The sequence below is a fragment of the Serinus canaria genome, chromosome 10 (genome assembly GCF_022539315.1).
Source record: "Serinus canaria isolate serCan28SL12 chromosome 10, serCan2020, whole genome shotgun sequence".
NCBI classification, from domain to species: domain Eukaryota; kingdom Metazoa; phylum Chordata; class Aves; order Passeriformes; family Fringillidae; genus Serinus; species Serinus canaria.
Genome location: NC_066324.1, coordinates 11,869,774 through 11,887,968, shown reverse-complemented (window position 1 = coordinate 11,887,968; position 18,195 = coordinate 11,869,774). Strand labels below are relative to the sequence as shown.

Below are 18,195 nucleotides of genomic sequence, written 5' to 3'. Positions count from 1 at the left end.
TGCTGAGCTCTAAATCAATGTATAATCAGTTTGCAGGCTGGGAGTAGATGGTGTATCTTTAATTAAACCCACCTTCCTTTTTTCCCAGCTGTAACTTATCTCACAAAGTGTTTCTGTAGGCATTAGTCAAGTGGCATCTACAACTACCTGTGGGTGATCCACTTTGCTGTTAGTGAAGAGGGGCAGGTTTGCCATGAGGTGTCAGGAGTGGCTGTGGGCTATGGAAGTATAAATGTTATTGAAGACCACCAGGCACAACCTGCTGCTGATTTGGACTGGCTCTTTTGCTGCCTCCAAAGGCAGCTGGCACAGCAGGTGGCTGCACCTGGCACCTGCAGGAGCACTGCCTTCCAGACAGGTGAGGCCAGCCCAGGCTCCAGGGCAGTGCCTGCTGCAGCAGTCAGGGACCAGCAGGATGATGGTGGTGATGCTGGCAGGAGTCAGTCTGGGGTGAATCCAGGGAGATGAGAATGGGCTCTGAAAGTGATCTGATAGCATGGGGTGCACCTGATCCCATGGCTCAATGCCATCTATGGTTTTTTGGCTTGCTGCAGATTTCTGGAGGATAAGGATATGTGAGTGTGTTCTCTAAAATTTTTTTCAGCTGTCTTTATGAGCCTCTGCCACTGAACTGTGTGCACTTACACCTTGGAAAGCAAGGTTTGTGTTAAAAATCCCCTGCAATGTCATTAGGTAACTGATCACTGAACGAGGCACAGCTGGCAGGGCTGATGTTAGGATGGGGAAATCTGCACAGCTCTTGACTGAAGGAATTAGACCCTCCAGAACCACTGGAGGCTTTATCTAAAAGACTATCAGTGTTAAAATGAGGTGGAGTTAAGGATTGAGTTTTGGCAGAGTTTATTCTGTGTGCTCACATGGAAAGTGAGTCAGGTTTGGTGCAAAAAATGGTTGTTTACATCACTGAGCCAAAGTTTTGAACTGCTGTGTATTGTTTCAGTGCCATGGAAACCTGGGGTTGAAGGAAAAAAACCAACTTATATCAATCATCTAATCCATTCCTTTCTCTGATACAGCTAACAGGCTAGAAGGGATAGCTGTCTGACATGTTCCTAAAGACCAAGGTTCCTTCTCAGTGGTTGTAACTCTGATTTTCCTAAAGTCTTGGCTGCAAACTTGGTGAGTGCCTCTTGTCTCCCCAGCAGGCACTGATCCCTCTGTGCATTAACAGGGCTCAGCATTCTCCAGTGTGTGTGACTGTGGAAAAAGTTCTCCTGCCATGATTTCATTTCTAGGTTAAATAAACTGATCTTGAGAAGTGAGAGGATGAAAATAACATTATCCACTCCAGCTGCTTACTAGGAAGTCTTCAACCTGTGTGTTCTGCAGGCAAGGTGACTCTCAGAGCTCTGTTAGTGAAAAGCTGAGTTTTGGCCAGAGCTGACTTTGGAGTTTGTTGTGTTTCAGGCCAGGTTTGTGGGATTTCACCTGGCTTTGTAGAGTTTGAGGGTTAGTGCCAGGTTACCAGACCCTGTGACCTTGAACAGGACTTATTGTTTCTTGCACTGAGGCACTGCCTGAGATGCAGCAGCCTTGGGCAGATGGTCTAGAGCACAAATTCACACCCTAGGGAGCCAGCTTCCTGCAGGGAAGCCTTAACAGACAGGACTGGAAAATGTCCATGTTCCCTGGCCTGCACACAAGGGATGCTGGCAGCCAGCACCTCTTGGGAAGATGGTTGTGTAGGTGGGTTGTGTTTGTGAAGTCCACCCCAACTCCTTCATGTGCAAGGACTGAAGCTTGGGCTGCAATGAAGGTGGTGGCTCTCTGGGAGGGGGAGAACTCTTCCCTGTGGCTTACAGCAGGTTTCTCATGGATGATGGGGTGTTGCCCCATGGGGTGTGCACAAAGGCCATGCAGCAAAGCCTCTGTCCAATCACTACATCAGGATTTCTTTTTGTGCTTGATGCCACCTTGCAGAGACTTGTATCAGAGAATACACCAGCAGGAAAATGCTGCCAAACCCTTTCTGGTAAATTCTCTCTGGGTGAATGCCTTTCCTCATTTCAGAAAGAACATATTAAAGGGAAAAGCAGAACAAAGCAACACAGGATAACTTCAAATTGTGGGGTCTATTTTGATTCCAAACATATTTTCACTGCCAGAAAGCAAGAGTTGGAATCAGAAGCAAATGGGAAAATAGAGGGGAAAAATGTGTGCCCCCTTCAGCTCAGCTGATAAAAATATGAATTTTCTACTTTTGGTTGTAACATTCCTTTGTCTTATGATATACAGTGGCACTGATTATTGAAAAAAATAATTTCAGTCATCTGATCAATGTGACAAAATGTCAAGTCTGGTTAAGATAAAGTAGTGTACAAACTGCAGTCTTTTTCATAAAAACTTCTGCAAGTCCTTATTGATGCATATGTATCTTTCACATTTGAGATGATGTGTGCACTGCAGAAGAGCAGATTTTCTCTGGTAGGGAAGGAAGCCCTCTGATAATGTACCTGTAAAAGTGCCATGAGGGACCATGCCCTGCATTGGTATTAGTATTTACATGCTTTTCATAAAACATCTCAGGGTTCTCACTGCACAAGTGTAATGAAAGACATTCCTCATCTAAAAATAGTGAAGGTAAAAACAGACAAAGACCAGGAATGGGAGGAGACCTAGACACAACTGAAAAACTTGCTTAAGGCTGTCATTAAGATCCTGCTGACAGCCCAGTACTTCATCCAACAGATTTTGAAAAGTTATCATATGGGAGGTTGCACAAAGAAATTAGCCCAGTATCTTTACAGTGTCCTGAAATTTCCAGTTTTATTTACTTTGAAATTCAGGAAGGTGTTATTGAACAGAAACCTGCAAGGTGCATTTTGAAAGCTATACAGATTAGAGATGCCTTTTCCAATGTACTAAATTGGTTTAATATGAGTACAATGTTACTGGTGCACAAACCTATCTGGGACGTCACACAAAGAAAGGATTCCAGCCACTGTAGGTTTTCTTTTGTTTGTTGGTTTTGTTTGTTTTTCTTTTTGTTTGTTTGGTTTTTTGTGTATGTGTTTGGGGTTCTTTTTATGAAAGAAACATTTATTTTCTTTCCATCTTTTTTCCAAATGAGCATGTGAAAACGTGGCAAAGCTTTTTAAATGTTGCCATTCTCAGTTACCCTGTATGTCTGTCCCTGAGTGCTCTGTCAGAACAGCTCTGAATTACATAAACCCCAAATCAGCAATCCATCTGTTGAAATCTGACACATCCATGCACTCCCTAAACCCTTTCAGTGCAGCCATCTAACATTTCTTCTGTGATGTCTGCTCTACCTAAATAACTGCTACTGCAGAATCAGCCCCCTGCTTCCAATGGCTCAGGCAGCACTGTCCCAGGATTAATTTTTATTTGCTGTAGACAAGCTTCTGGTTCCCCTTTGTCATCATGAAAGCTGCGTGTCTGTAAGCCCAAGTGAAAGTAGCTTTAAATACCAATTTTGTGTGTTTGTGTTCATATTAACTCCTTTGTAGTGTGTCTGCTAAAAAGAGAAGGAAAAGTGGAGCTGTTACTCCACACTGTACATCTCAAGAGTTGTGGAGGCTACACCTTCTCTGGCTTATTCAGGTTGTGGCATCTATTAAAAACATTTAGAACTGTGTTACCTACTGATGTGTGCAGCTCCCTTTGAGGGTTAACAGGGAATGATGATTAGCAGAGTGAAAAACATGAATCAGCAGGATAAATGACTTCCACTCTGCACAGCACTGTTCTCTTTACTAGGTGTTTCTGATCTTCTGCATGTTCCTGTGCAGGAAATTGCTTTTTTATTGTTTGTCCTCCTGCCTCCCTGGGGATGGTGTTAACAAACCTCCTGAAGTCTGTGACTTGAAAGTCTTCAGATTTCCTTCTATATATAGCACTTCCTTACTTAGGGAAATTTTTTTTTGTCCATTTTACATATGTGTAAAAAGGCTTAGTTATATTCAATCACATGCTGTTTGTATAAAAAACGTTTTCAACTCAAAAAAAGCTAGACCAAGGTAAGATTCAAACCAAATGAATTCAAGTAGATAGCTGTAAAACTTCTTCACCAACAAATTTCTGTGAGCTTTATGATCTCATATGTATTTTTATCACTTTATCATAGTAAAGAAACCACATTGCTTTAAAAGCAAGCTAAGTACTTATTTAAAGATTTGTTTTCCATCTCTTTAATGACATATGAGCAGAGTTTGTATTTTAGTCAGTGATGAAGTGACTAAGCATAGGCCTTAGCTGTACCTAAAATAATGCCCATTAAGGAGTGTAACTATTGCCTTAATGCCTGCAAAAGAGAGGAAAGAAGGGAAGTATTCCAGAATTGGTTGTTTAACATAATGGCATGCATGCTACCTGAATTCCATCAGAGGAGGCTACGAGGAAAAAGGAATTATAAATATAGAAAAGCTTCTTCAGTGACAAGTATATAATTATTTTTTAAACAACCCCTTGCAGTTTGCATGTGTTATTTGCTATGTCTAGTCATGCTTTATTTCAGTGCTCAGCCAGAGGTATTCCACATGCACACTTCTGCCTGTCATTGACTGCTGTAACTTCAAGGAAATTAAATTCTCTTATACCAAAATATGGAAAACCCTGAATAATCTCTCCCCCACCATCACCCTAAATTCTCTTCCTACATGTCATGTGTCTCTTCTTTAATAAAACTCTGCTGTTGCTAAGGCACCACTTCCCTCACCAGGTTCTGGGGGGTGAATGCAGAGAGCTCCAGGCAGAGCAGGGCAGCTGTACCCACCCTGCAGACCTGGATGGGCCAAGGCACACACAGCCCTGGGCAATCTGGAACAGCTTCTGGCTGCAGAGTGGGAGTTGTCCTGCTGCCCTGTGCCAGGCCAACGGGGAAGGGCAGAGCTGTGCCCTCCCTGTCTGCCAGGCAGGGCTGTGTCCCTCTCTGGTCCCTCAGTGAGGACATGGCTTGGGCACAGCCAGCAATCCAGAGAGAGATGCTGTGCTGGGAAATGGGGACCCTGGCTCTGGGAGCCTTGTTTCTCTTCCCCAGTGATGGAAGACGAAACCTGAGTGTCAGGGTGGCTGCTGACCTCCAAAGGGCAGGATGGGCCCAATTTTAGTTTGGTTCAGCTCAGGCCAGTCAGTGGCAGAGTGGAAGGGTGGATGTGGGCACTGTGCTGTTCTGGTGAGTCTGTACCTCCCAGGCAATCCCTGTGCTCCAGTCCTTTCCTTGGAGCCTCCCTCAGTGCATTCCTGTGCTCTCATCCTGGTCTTATTGGCAGAAGAAAATCCAAACAGGCATTCTTGTCCCAAGTGAAGATGAGTTTAGTTTACAGAGCATATTTTGCTTTCACAGCTGTTTAAAGCTTCTGATGGCTTTCTAGAGGCAATTCCTGTCAATTCTCTTCTAATAGTTTTTAAATGAAAGTTTGTCACTTTTTAATAAATATGTATTTGTAGCCTTGTGTGAGGGAGATCTGCATGCTGTGATTCAACACAAAACTCTGCAAAATGGCAAGGCTCTGTTTCCCTTATTCCTTGTAGTTAAGCTCTATCAGCAGGAAGCAGTGTCCTGCTCTGACCTGGTTTGATCAGTGACAGTCACTGCTGTGCCTGGTGACAGGTGCAATTCTCCCCTGCACTTGCTACTCAAGCCCAATGATTTGAACTCAGAGGGGTGAGGAAATACTGTTCCTTCAAGGAGTTGTTCATTCAAGACTGCACTCTGGAAATAGCTGGGAAGCCCTTGTTACCTGTGAAGATCCTATTGTGTTCTCACTTTCTGGCAAATATTGCATCTGCCTGTTTCTGTATTTCAAAATCAAATCACCTTTCCTGATCCCTGTTGGAAGCCCACTATCTGTATTTTTTGTTTGCCAGAGGAGGCATGTTGGTTCCTGTTTCCAGAACCTTTAATTACAATGCCAAGTTGATATCTTACCTCCATCAATTTCCCTTTCTTGAAATATAACCTAACAGCATTTACTCCCTATTTTAGTGGTAGAAATCATAAACCCTAGAGGATTTGAGAAGAAATGAGTTAAGGAGGAGAAATCAGATCAATACTGGAAGAACTGAGGCTTGGGGAGGGCAGCACATTGGCTGGGACACAGAGAAGTGAGAGATCAGTGAAGTGCTAGAAAGATGTGGGTATCTGGAGAATGAACAAATTGTTAGTGTAAGATATGAGGGCAGATAGGAAAAGAGAGGATTTTAAAGTATTCTAGAGGTTAGAAAATGGAGAATACAGCCACCATGTAGGTGCCTGCCTTCCTGCAAGGGCCTTAGCCTCTCTGGTGGCAGGGGCAGCCCAAGCAAGGGTGCAAGGAAACCTCAGACCTTCCTCTCCTCTGCCTTTTCTCAAAGCAGGAGGAGTTTCTGCCTGTCCTCCCTCACTGCTCCTGATGGAGTGGAAACATCCATTTACACCAGCACAAGTATGTGCCAACACAACACTGAAAGTGGCTGTTCTCTGTCTGTCCCCAGCTTTCTAGGCTCTCAAACACCTAGAACAGAGTAAAATCAGCAAGTTTAAGAGAAAGTTGTGCAGAAGTGAACAACAGCAACCAGTTAAGAGCCCTAGCTCCCAGTTTGGCTTCAGAACTCCAGGGGACATCCAGGTCTGAGGATGAACAGATGCCAGCTGATTAACTACTAAGAATTGGGACTGCTTTAAGCCCTCCAGCATCTGATTTAATCCAAACTACGAAGTTAAATCATGAAATTGTGGAAAACATTGGTATTCATCTGTCCTTGAGACAATTTGTTCTTGGCTTTCCATCAGTTCTGTATTATTTCTGTAAGGGGAAGTGCTCTCCAGAGAAATGCCAGTGGTGACTGTTTTGGATGAGTGTACAGGTCTGGGGGTTTTGGGTGCTTGTTTTTGTTTCTTGTTGTTGCTTTTGCTTTGGGTTGTGGGTTTTTGATTTGTGGGAGAGGAATGGACAGGACTGCAGGCAGGAGTAAACACTCTTGGGGCTAAATCTGCCCCAAGGATGCAAAGTGTTACATCCTTCTTATGCAGGATAATCTGACCTTTAAGAACTGGTATAGAAATAGACAAATGCAGGTAAGAGAGAAGCCAGAGAAACCTCAGCTGAGGTCAGGCTAGATTCATGCACCAGAAGCTGCTTTCTGTTTAGTGATTAAAACCTCACCTGTATCAGAACCTTCCTCTCTTCCTCTGAATTTAAAGAGCCCTGGTCAGTCCAAGGGGGTAAGAAGGGGACACACTGGCACTGCACAAAGTTTGTGCAAGTGGTTTTTATGTATTCTTGGGCTTGAACTTTTCTATCCCGTTCTTAAACCTGTAATTTCAGTCACTATTTTTCCTCACCAATTCTTTATCACTCTAATTAATCCAGTAGCTGTGCATGATAATGACTGCACTGATTACTTTTGTATCTACTAGTAAACATTCTTTCTAACAGTGGAGATGATTAATAATGTGTAAAAATAGTGAGGCACCAGCTATAACTTGCTTTGAAGTGAATGTGAAGGTCATTCTTGATCCCTTTAGCCTACTTCCTTCTCACTTCTGGGAGTTGGAGGGAAATGATCCACAAAACGACAAAACTAAAATTAAATGCAAGTAAACAAAAGCTACAGATATTCACCTGGCATAACACTATATGGCACAGAGCTTTTGCTGAAAAAATAATCTGAAAGATGGTTATCCTAATTAAAAAAAAACTAAAAATACCCCTGACTTGAAAAGTCTAAGAAGTTTGTATTTGTTTGATCTGCATCTGTCAGTGATTTGACCGTGTAAACTATAGGCTCTAAAAGTAAATGAAAAATTACTTGGAAAGGAAGCACTAACACAATAATAGTGTTAATACATTTCTTCAAAGAGAGAATTTAGTTTTTCCTGCAACACAAACTGCTTGGATAACCAAAGTGAATGCCAGGAATGGGATGGTGATAAGTGAGGCATTCTGCTAACTTTTACTCTTTCAGAAGACTGCCTTTCATGTTAAACTAGCACTAGTAAGAAGGAGAATGGTCAAGTGTTTGTTTCATAGATGGCATAACCTTCCTGCCCTGTCTATCAACAGCTGTCAGCCAAAACCTATGCCTGGACAGAGGGACTGGTCAGTCTGTTCCTCTGCAGAAAGGCTGAACAGAGCCAGCTGCCCAAACCTGACATAAACCAGCATCTGTACCAAGGAGGGATTAGTGACCACTGAAAAGACATCCAAGTGACTCTTGCTCTTTCCCAGCCTATTTTGTTGAAGATGTCTGCCTTAAAGAGCAGGAAAACTCACTGGCTACCAGCCCATGTCTGAGCTCAGCCTGGCTTCTCGAGATGATGTTTGAGGCTTGGCTATAGAGTTGTACTCATTGCAGCAAGTCTCAGCCTGCCATGAATCTCCTCCAGCTGCACTTGTCAGCCCATGAAATGACCTCCCATAATGTAACTGGCAAAGAGATTTCTGCAAGCAAACAGCAAATAACACACTTTTCATTGGGCAAGGCTCCAAGCCCAGGTGTCAGCCCAGGGAAGCTGCCCTGAGCAGGGTCCCAGAGCAGCCTGGACAGCCCTGAGCAGGCACCAGAGGCCACAGCAGAGTGAAGAACCTCTGCAGCCTGCTCTGACCACAGGGTCTCTGTCTGCAAATACACCAGCACAGACCCTTTTGTCCATGCATTGTCCTGCCATCTGGATGCAGGCTGAATTCTTTCCCACACTCCAAATGTTGTTTAATTCATACTGGCCACTGTTATCCTCTGTCTCATGCCAGGACATTTAGTGGGAGGCTATCTAGCATGGGCTGAAACAGTGCCAGAAGAGTATTAATAGATAAACAGTTTAGAGGATTGTGTACCACTGCTTGGGCTCCCAGCCAGGTCCTGCTTAGTTTACCAGATAAAACAGTGAGGTCTCAAAGTTATGGGGTTCTCCTGCCTTCCTGGGAGGGCCTGTCACCCTAGGGCTGATGCTGTGGGTAGAATGCAAGTACCAAAGGTTGCTCAGAGTTTTCAGGAAAACTCTCTCATGTGTCTGACACACTGTTGTCCTTTTTACCTGGGATTTATAGCTTGATTGCTCTGTTACCAGCTAAATAAGGTGACATACTCTTCCCACCATGACTTTTTAGTCTCTGCTGTAGAGGAGATGAAAGGCTAAGAGATTTATTTCATCAAAGGGGAAGTGTGAGATTTTTGGGGCAGTGCAGTTGCTTTGTACAGGTCACTCCTTACTGCCAAAATATCACTTGAAATAGAACTCAGTCTCATCCCAGACCTTTGGCAAGGAATGACCAATAATTGCTCCATATTCCTACTTATGAGTTCAGTATGCCATCATAAATTCCTAGTCCACATCCATGTTTTAGAAAGGGTGGAGCCTTCCTGCTCACTGACTGCTAGCAGCACCAAAATTTCAGGTGGGGGAACAGCTTGGTCATGATCTTGCACAAGCAGGTGAGCTTGGGCTTCCATCCAGTGCTTCATGCAGTTCATATTTCCACTTGATTTTAGGAATAGAACCCTGATCAAATTGACTTGTTCAAGTGAATTACTGTTTGTCTAAGGTGTCAGTTTGACAGAAATGGAATTATTCATTATCCTTACAGTGTGCTTAGAATTTTTTCCCTATAAAATTTTTACTTTTTTTTCCCCCCTGCTGGACAAGACTCCCTGACTGGCAGCTGCTGTGCTAATGAGGGCTCTGTATGCAGATCAGCAGCCCAGGTGATTCCTGGAGGGAGCACTAAAAGAAAAAATTCACCCAGCCAGGCTCTTGGCTCCCATCCTTGCCCTGGCTGCTGCTGCCTGCTCATCCCAAAGCATCCCTTGCCCACTCTCTTGGCAGACTGAGCTGGACCTGTCTCAGTTTGCAGTGTGATGCAGAAGCCCTGTAACAGTCTGGTGCACAGGTCCCATGGCATGTTATCTCCTGTTGTCTGTCCATCTCCCCTTTAATTAGCTGTGTTTTCCTTTGTTGTCCAGCAGAAAGCAAAGGGAGAGCCTTTATTAGATAGTTGCTAGAAAGAACTTCATAAAAATTCTTTGCTTTTAAAATATTTTTCTAGTTTTCATACCTAGAACATGTTATCTATTTCTTCTGGCTTGTCTGAAGTCTAATAAATATTATTGTTTCTCTTTGGAACATTCTATGTAGAATCAAAACAAGGCTTTGGTAAACCAAACCCCTCCTCCTTCACACAAATATTTCTTGGGGCAAAGGCTGTATTTTTCAAATGTGTGTGATACTGCAAAAGGTGAAACAATGCTTGCTTGCACTATACCTCACATAAGCATGTTACTGATGCCTCAAATAATAATTCTTAAACATCTTCATTGCACTTTCTAATTCATTTTGTATTTACAAGAATATATTAAGTCTTGAATGGCATTAACTCTGTAAAACAGTGATTAAAATATGTAACAGTCTTCAAAGATTAACACCACAGAACTACAGACAGTTCACATGACATGATAAATAATTTGCAGAAAAAAATTACTTGCTGAGCATTGCAAATCAAATAATAGTACAGCTCTAGAAAAATTATTCATGTCTGTACAGGTCATTTTACACCAGTAAATAATGTTTAAATCCATTGGGTTTTTTTACTAAGTATATATTTATTGCCCAGGGAAAAGCTCAGATAATTTATCATATGATTTTAAATGCATTACCATTTTTTGTGCTAGGAGTTCCAGGGTAAGATCTTGGCCCTGCTGAAGATGTACTGAAGTAATCATCAGGCTCCCACTGCCCTTGTGGATTCAAGCCTGGTGATAAGGTCACCTTCATCTTGCTATCCTTGCCATTATACAAAGCTGTAGGCTTCACACTGTCAATTCTTTAAAAACCCCAAAAACCAAAGCCCCTGCCACCAATTTAGAGCTCTACTTGGGTACAAACTGCTCTTTCCTAAGCCAAACTTCTGACTTCTGTGGAAGGAAAGCCAGAGAAGGGACCAGCAACAGTTTGCTCTGCACAGAATGTTAAACTTCATGAGGATAATCTGTGTTGTTTCAGAGGCCATAAAGGCAATTTAGCCTCTGGTTATCTCATGTTACAGAAGTAACATAACAGCTCCATCAAAACAAACATGAAAATCCATGCTGTGACTTAGTGGCTTGTATAAAGGCTTAAATCAGTGCACAGAAAAGCTACATGGCCAAATCCCCCTGCCTGTTTCAGCCAGGGAGCCTAGGACAAGGCACACCAAATGAAGTCTCACACCTTTATTCTCCTACATGCAGAATTTCCAAACCCGCTGTGAAATCATTTCTGTTGGTGATGACCTGAATTTCTGAGATGTTACTCTGAAAGATGACATGGAGGATCATTCTTTCATGTGGCAGGATGACTATGAAAGAGCTGAGGGAAAGGAGACCATTACTCCATTGAAAAGGGCTTTTTTGAAACCCAACCTCTCAATAGGTGGACATTAAAAAGTGAGAACAATGTTCTATTTCAAGATTACCTGTTCAGCTCTTAAAAGCTCTTCTGTAGGACAAGAAAAGAATGTGACTAGCCACCTCTACAGTAAAACTAGAAATTTCATTGGCTAGTAAGCATGTACCTTTTCTTCTTTTGCACCACAATACATAATTTTTTTCAGAATCATGAAGACCCATTTAATGTTCTTAATAGGAGTCTGTCTCATGAGTAACCATTTTTGAAAACCAAAGCTTTTTGACCCTCTAGACACCTCAAGTGCAGAGCAGTAATAGATGGGCGTGGGAGGCTTGTGGGAGCCAAGGCTGTGGAGCTGAATGTTGTTAGAGGTGTGGTGGTTTTTCTGTTTGTTTGCTTTAAAGTGCAGCTGACATCTTGCCCTGCTCACACATAAGGAGCCTTTTGTTTGCACCAAAGGAATATGAAGATGCTATTGTGACAGTATGTTCGGAATAAATACAGAAAAATATTTCTGCCTCCTTGAGACTCAAGTTTGAAGAGGGCTGTTAAAGCAAATGAGGCTGCTGGGGTCTTGGAGCAAGACTCCAGCTGGTTCTGTGTATGGCAGATGGGGGGGAGCACTAGGTAGCCTCCTGCACACCCCTGTGAGCCCAGGAATGGCAAGGGTGGGACAGAACAAAAGGCTGGGAGAGCACTGCACGAGCAGTGCAGTCCCTGAAACGGGCTGGGCTCGAAACATCTGGGCTGCATCAGCGTGGTGGAGCCTGGAGATAAAGCACACTGCATCCCCGGGGCTCAGACAGTCAGGCAGGCTCGGCAGTGCCTGCAGGGAGCTTGAGCTGTGCCAGCTGAAGCCCGGGCAAGTGCGAGGACTGGTAATGAGGAGAGCAAGCTGAACGCCGGGGTTCCTGTCAGTTTCAGTGCAAAATTCGAGCTGCACTAAAATCAGTGTCCAAAATCAAACCACCTCCAGGACTTCATCCCAAATTTTCCTCCAAGACACTGTGCTTGCCCTCTGAGCTGTGGGGTGGGCACCTCCCCGAGCAAGGGGGTGGCTGAGCCCCACACTGAGCCCCTCAGCTGCTGTGCCTGCAGCAGTGACTGACAGCCTGACTGAACACCCACGTACTGAGAGAGGCTGCACTACACATATGGCAGAGAACAGAAAGAATACCCAAGGAAATCTAGCAAAAATATCTATTTTTCAGAAGATGATGGGGGATACAAAGAGCTTGTAATTCTTTAGTGCAGGAAAAAAAAAATTGCAGCTGGGTAAGACAAAACATCCAAGTTTTCTCTCTATATTCCAGTTTTATTCTACTGCATAGGCATCTGCCATGTATGGCCAATATACCAGATTTTTCTTCTCTTAAATAGAACAAAGAAGGAATAGAAAAGAGGAAAGGAGACTGATGAACATCAACTCTTGGCAGCTAGCAAGTGATGACATGAAAACCACTTATGGCAATCTCTGAGCATAGTTATTTTAAATTTATTTAGAAGACATTCCTATTCAGAACAGGAGTAAAATGTTGGCAGGAGCTCTATTATATTAATTTGTCTATAAAGTAATGTTTGTAACTTGCTCTTCATGCATGGCTGGGAAGATTTGTCTGGATGAAAAATTATAGCTGTTGGTGGTCTTTGCAAGTAAGCTCAGCCTAACAGAGCTCTGTGAATATAAGGAGCTTTGTGACCTGTTGCTGGTCTTGTTTAATTCTCTAGATCTCAAGTAAGAAAACACAAAGCCAAGATATCAAGAGTAAATACCCCCTATATTTAAAACAGAATTAGATTTCAGATTATGCTATGAAATGTTTTGCTGGGAGACTAGAAAACAGATTTATCTTATGACTCCCTACTGTTGTTTATCACTACTGTATTAATAGGACAGGCGAACTATTTCAAAAAATATGCTTTTCTGCCTTTGTAGTTTGAACATTGGTGTTCAAATCCTTCCTTTTGGGGATGCAGGAAGGTGTTGGCTGGCATGAAGTACACATCCAAACTGGGCTGGTTCTGGGGATTTTTCTCAAAGATCTAATAACATAATATGGCAACTTTCTATTTGGATTTATTATGATCACTGGCACTATTTCAGGCATCATTCCAATTGCACTTGCATCTGATGCTAGTTAAATGGCTTCAGAGAAGGATGTCGATGACTTTCACTGTGGGAAGCTGGAGGTCAAACAGGTTCCTTCTGCACCTGGTGTCAGTGACAGCCCAGCATCTGTCAGGTGCCAGCCGTGTGTGTGACACCCCTGCAGCCCGGTCCTGTCTGTCTGTGTGACACCCCTGCAGCCCAGGGCTGTCTGTGTGTGTGTGACACTCTGCTGTGGGCAGGGTGACACCGCCGCTGACCCAGGGCTCGGCACCCAGAGGTGTGGCCGGCAGGTGACAGCGCATCTCTGGGCCACGTGCGGTGCTGGCAGAGCGAACCTACCTCTGTGTGTTTCACACGAGTTTGTTGTCCCCGTTTTCACCGTGCGTGCGGGATGGCCTTTGCCTACGGCGCGTTAACCATCGTTTGTTTCGCGTCAGACACGAGAACGTGAAGGTTTGGAAAGGGCAGGAGAGGTTTTTAATTTTTTTCCCTTCTGTCTCATCCAAGAACTATGTGGGTTGCAGCAACTAGACAGCATGGTTCCTGTGACAAGTTAAGACTTGAAAACAAAAGCTCGGCAGCCCGGGGGCTCGGCTCCGGACGGGGCCGTCCCCCCTTCTATAGGCGCGCAGGGCGCGGGGGTCCCGGAGCGACAGCGGAATAGCCGCGACCAAACCCCCGAAAACTTCGCAGCCTCTGGGTATAGAGCATCAGCTAGCGCCGGCACTGCTATTTAATCAGCTGTCACGTCACAGCCAGTGGGGCAGCCCTCCCGCACCCCGGGCACAGCGAGCGGGGCCGCAGCCCCGAGCCCGCGGGTCCGTGCCCGAGAGCCGCGGCAGCGACGGCCGGACCGGGGGCGGTGCTGGGCTCCGCCGGGGCCGCGGCAGAGGGGATGGCGCTGCCCTGTGCCCTCAGCCTGGCAGCGCTGCCCGGAGCCGCCTCTCGGCACGGGGACCCGAGAGCAGCGGACGGGAAGGGACCCGGACCCGGCGCCCGTCCGCCGCGCAGCCGGCGCTTACCTGCGGGCGAGACCAGCTCGCCTTCGCTGAGCTCCGCCGAGTCCGAGTCCATGCTGCAGGCACCCGCCGGGGCCGCCGCTGGCAGGAGCAGTGCCCGGAGCGGCGGAGCGCAGCCCTCTCCCTGCCCTGCGCTCGCAGCCGGCGCTGGGTCGGCGCCGCCGCATGCAGCCAGCCCGCCCAGTGCCATTGGCTGCGGGCGGAGCGGGGCCGGGCGGGCGCGCCGAGGGCGGAGGCAGCGGGGGCGCGGCCGAGGAGCGGCTCCTGCCCCGCGTCTGACACGAGTTGGGCTGCGCGGCCCGGGGCAGCTCCCGAGGCAGAGCTGCCGGGCGCAAAAATACCGAAATGACGGTCCTGTACATTGCCATCGCATCTCCCGTCTGTCTTTTCCATCGCTCTTCTCGTGGGCATCTCCCTCGAGTTTCAGTCGCCTTGTCTCTTTTCCATGGTTCTGTCTCCCTTACGATGTGTCCTCAAAAATTAGAGAGGAAGCCAATGGGGAAGTGCCAGTTCTTGTTGGGTATTAGTGCCCAGAAGAATAATGGAAGGCTGAATTCTGTTGCTTCCTGATTATATGTTTTTCCAAGGGACACAGTGCAATATCTGGTAAATGGTCATGTCATTACATTGTTTTGAAGATAAAAGTTCTATAAGTTAGGTTCTGCAGGCTTTGCTTCTGTTGTACAAGCTACTACAGTCATGAGCCATCCCTTAATTTGGAGGGTTGAGGTCACTTGTTCAGCTCTGAGGTCAGTCAGATCTTACCCTTTGCATTTATTTGTTTCTACTTTTTCTTGCTGCCATAGACCAAATGTGACTCAAATTCTAGCACAAAAGTCTCAGGAAAGTAGTAGATAAAAGTACTTTTCTGACTGGGAACCAAACACCATCCTAAAACAGGCCTTAGAGATCTAATGGATCCATGGATATGTCACATCCTAAAAGCTGCCTGGGGCCTTCAACACTTACCTGCAGCATACTCCAAGCTCCAGCCAGGTGTTTATGCCTGTAGCTGTAGACCACAGCTTTAGTCTGGAATTCTCTCCCCAAAACCACACACCCTTGTTGCTGGGAAAAGCCATGTTTGGATGCTGCTTTCAGGCTGCATGTAGAAAATTATCTATTGCATCAGATCAAGCTTGACACTCTTGACAAGTGTGAAGACTTTTTCTTAACATAGAGCATGAAATTTAAAAAAAAAGGATATTTCTTTTAACTCAAAGGGCTCTGTTAAATTCTTTCCAGGGATGGCTTATCTTGTGCAATGCTACAGTTCCAAAAATTAAGGCTGGTTTATGTTCTAAGGTTGCTTCCGTGCCTTCAAATCAGGTTGAGCCTGAAGAGACAAAAGACCTCCAACTTTCTGACCCTAGAATGCACACATTGCTATGGTCAGCTTAGGCACAAAGACCTTCAAACTCTGGAGTGAAAAGTTAGTTCTCAAGTAACTTGGGACATTGCTGTCATAACCTGAGCCCATACTGTTAAGACACTTAATTCCATGAAAACAAATTCTGAATTTTGTTTGTAGATGTTTCCATTAAGTTTAAAAGGACATTCCAAATACTGCTGAATATAATTTCATAAATTAGTACTCATGTAAAGAGGAACATATAAACCAAAGTGATTCTAGGATTTTGTTGTGAAAAACCAATGCAAAATTTGACTGCAGAATATATGGGGAATCTACAGTCGTGATATGAACAAGGTGGCAACAGAAACAACCAATATTATATTACAGAAATAATCCCAGATGCCACACCAAGCATAGAACCTGAGAGCTGAAAAGATTTTAGTCTCTCTCTCATTCTCTTTTTGTTATTGTTGTTCTTGTTTGCAGTTATGATTGTCAAAAGCAACCTAAATCACCTCCCCAGTAAGAGCACAGCTTAGTAGGAAGAGCGAGTTTGAATTTGAGTACAATGAATTAATTTTGTGGACTGTCTTAGATTGCTAGAAACTAATGATAATTTCTAACCTGGACAAATTCTGACTATTTAAAGGCAATGGCTGTAATCAGATAAGCAGAGGAACAAGGTGGTTTTTTGAAGGGGCGTGTCCAGCAGAGCCCTTCCAGCTCTGTCAGTGGCAAAGGGGGCTGCCTCTGCAGTGAATTTTGGGTCATGCATGGGGCTGATACAGTGCGGCTGTGGATGCCTTTCCAAGGAGTGTTCCAGGCACTGCCCTTATCCTATTTTCTATGTGGGATTTTTTCTTTTCTGAGTGTGGAATTAAGTGTTAAGGTCTTGAATAGTCCTACTTCTCTGCTACAGATCATAGTTCAGTAGGTAGAAGGAAAAGTCATGATCCTCTCAGAGATGGAAGTCTTAGCATGGAATACTTAAAAGAAAGACCCAAGCCCCACTTATTTTTATTCCTGTCAGTTTTTTATCCTTGTATATGCACACTAATAAATATAATGATGGAAATGGTATAACTCAATCAATGTTGTATTGCACCATGCTTGCCATGCATGCATTGGGTATTCTCATTACTCTGCTCTAATTGCTTGCTACTTGACAGTAAATTCTGCCTCAAGATTACTTTCCCTTTTTATTACTGCTAACCATAAAGCAGTTAGAAAAGTTTTCAGCTGTAACAGAATGAGCATATTGTTTCATTTCAAAGCATATGGTTAGAATTCAGGGTTTTTTGCTTCTCAGTGTTCTCTGCCCAGCGCAGTCCCGCGCTTGGTTTAACATGTGACCTGGAAAATTCCATATGCTTAGAGCTCTGAACTTCATAGTTTCCACTCCTTACAATACTGGTGCAGAGAAAAGCACAAAAAGTTTATTAACAGCAAATATGCACTCATCTAGTTGCCTGTTCAATGAAACTCCACATGGAGAAAGCTGACATTTCATGATTTATTTTCTGCATTTGGTACAAATAGTGCAATTATATATTCATTGTTATAAACTGAATCTCTCACTGTAGCTCTGCAACTGCTTCCTTTATTCCTTCCTAAAGACTGGGATGTTTAGAATCTGGAATGTTTTTTCTCAAGGGCCAGTTAATATATTTGTCTATAAATCACTACCAATAGGATGTAGCAGGGGAGCCAGGAACATTGGAGCTGCCCCATGTAATCCCAGTTATGTGATGCTACATCTCTGTGTGGCTCCTCCATTCACATTTCAGCTGCATCTGGTCTTGATCTTCATTCCATATGGAACTGAGCTGAAACTCCTCTGCCCACTCATTGTGTGAGTGCTGGAGATGTGCCTGTGGCAGCTTTCAGGACTCATGCTTTTGCAGTGTTCTGTTGGCAACTCACACTTGCATGTTCACTCAAATGCCATTTCATTGTATTCTAAATGCCTAGGGTGCCCAGCTACCATTCCATCCATGCCTTACACTTCTCCTTAGAGCCCTGCTGTGAAATCAAGATAGCAGTATTTTTCTTTTTTAGAGGGAAATGAGGTACTGAGAAGCTGTGTTTTAAAGTCAGATGTAGAGCACAAACTTTCACCAGAATCCCCTGAGCTGTACCTGAGCTGTCCAGTTATCTATTTCTGCTGAATGAGAGGCTGGTAAGCTGCCTCTGGTTTGCTACTCAAGCTTTCCTCCTTGAAACTTCAAACCTATGACAGAAAACAGTCTCTCTTCTCTTTCCATTGTTGCATCTAACAGAACCCCCTCTACCATCTTTGTGTTTGACTTTTCTCCTTTACACTGTCCAGACAGGTGTGTAGGATTGTATCTTCCTCTCAGTTCTAAGT

At 44.4% G+C, this 18,195-nt stretch overlaps 1 protein-coding gene across 1 annotated transcript in view; it reads right to left on the bottom strand.

Moving 5' to 3' along the window:
* TNFAIP8L3 (TNF alpha induced protein 8 like 3) overlaps positions 1 to 14,619 on the bottom strand; it is a 44,403-nt gene extending 29,784 nt beyond the window's left edge. The window contains exon 1 of the mRNA XM_030228645.2: positions 14,477 to 14,619. Coding sequence (XP_030084505.1) covers positions 14,477 to 14,528 — 52 coding nt within the window. The 5' untranslated portion in view covers positions 14,529 to 14,619. The remainder of the gene's footprint in view (positions 1 to 14,476) is intronic.
* Positions 14,620 to 18,195: the final 3,576 nt, after the last annotated feature.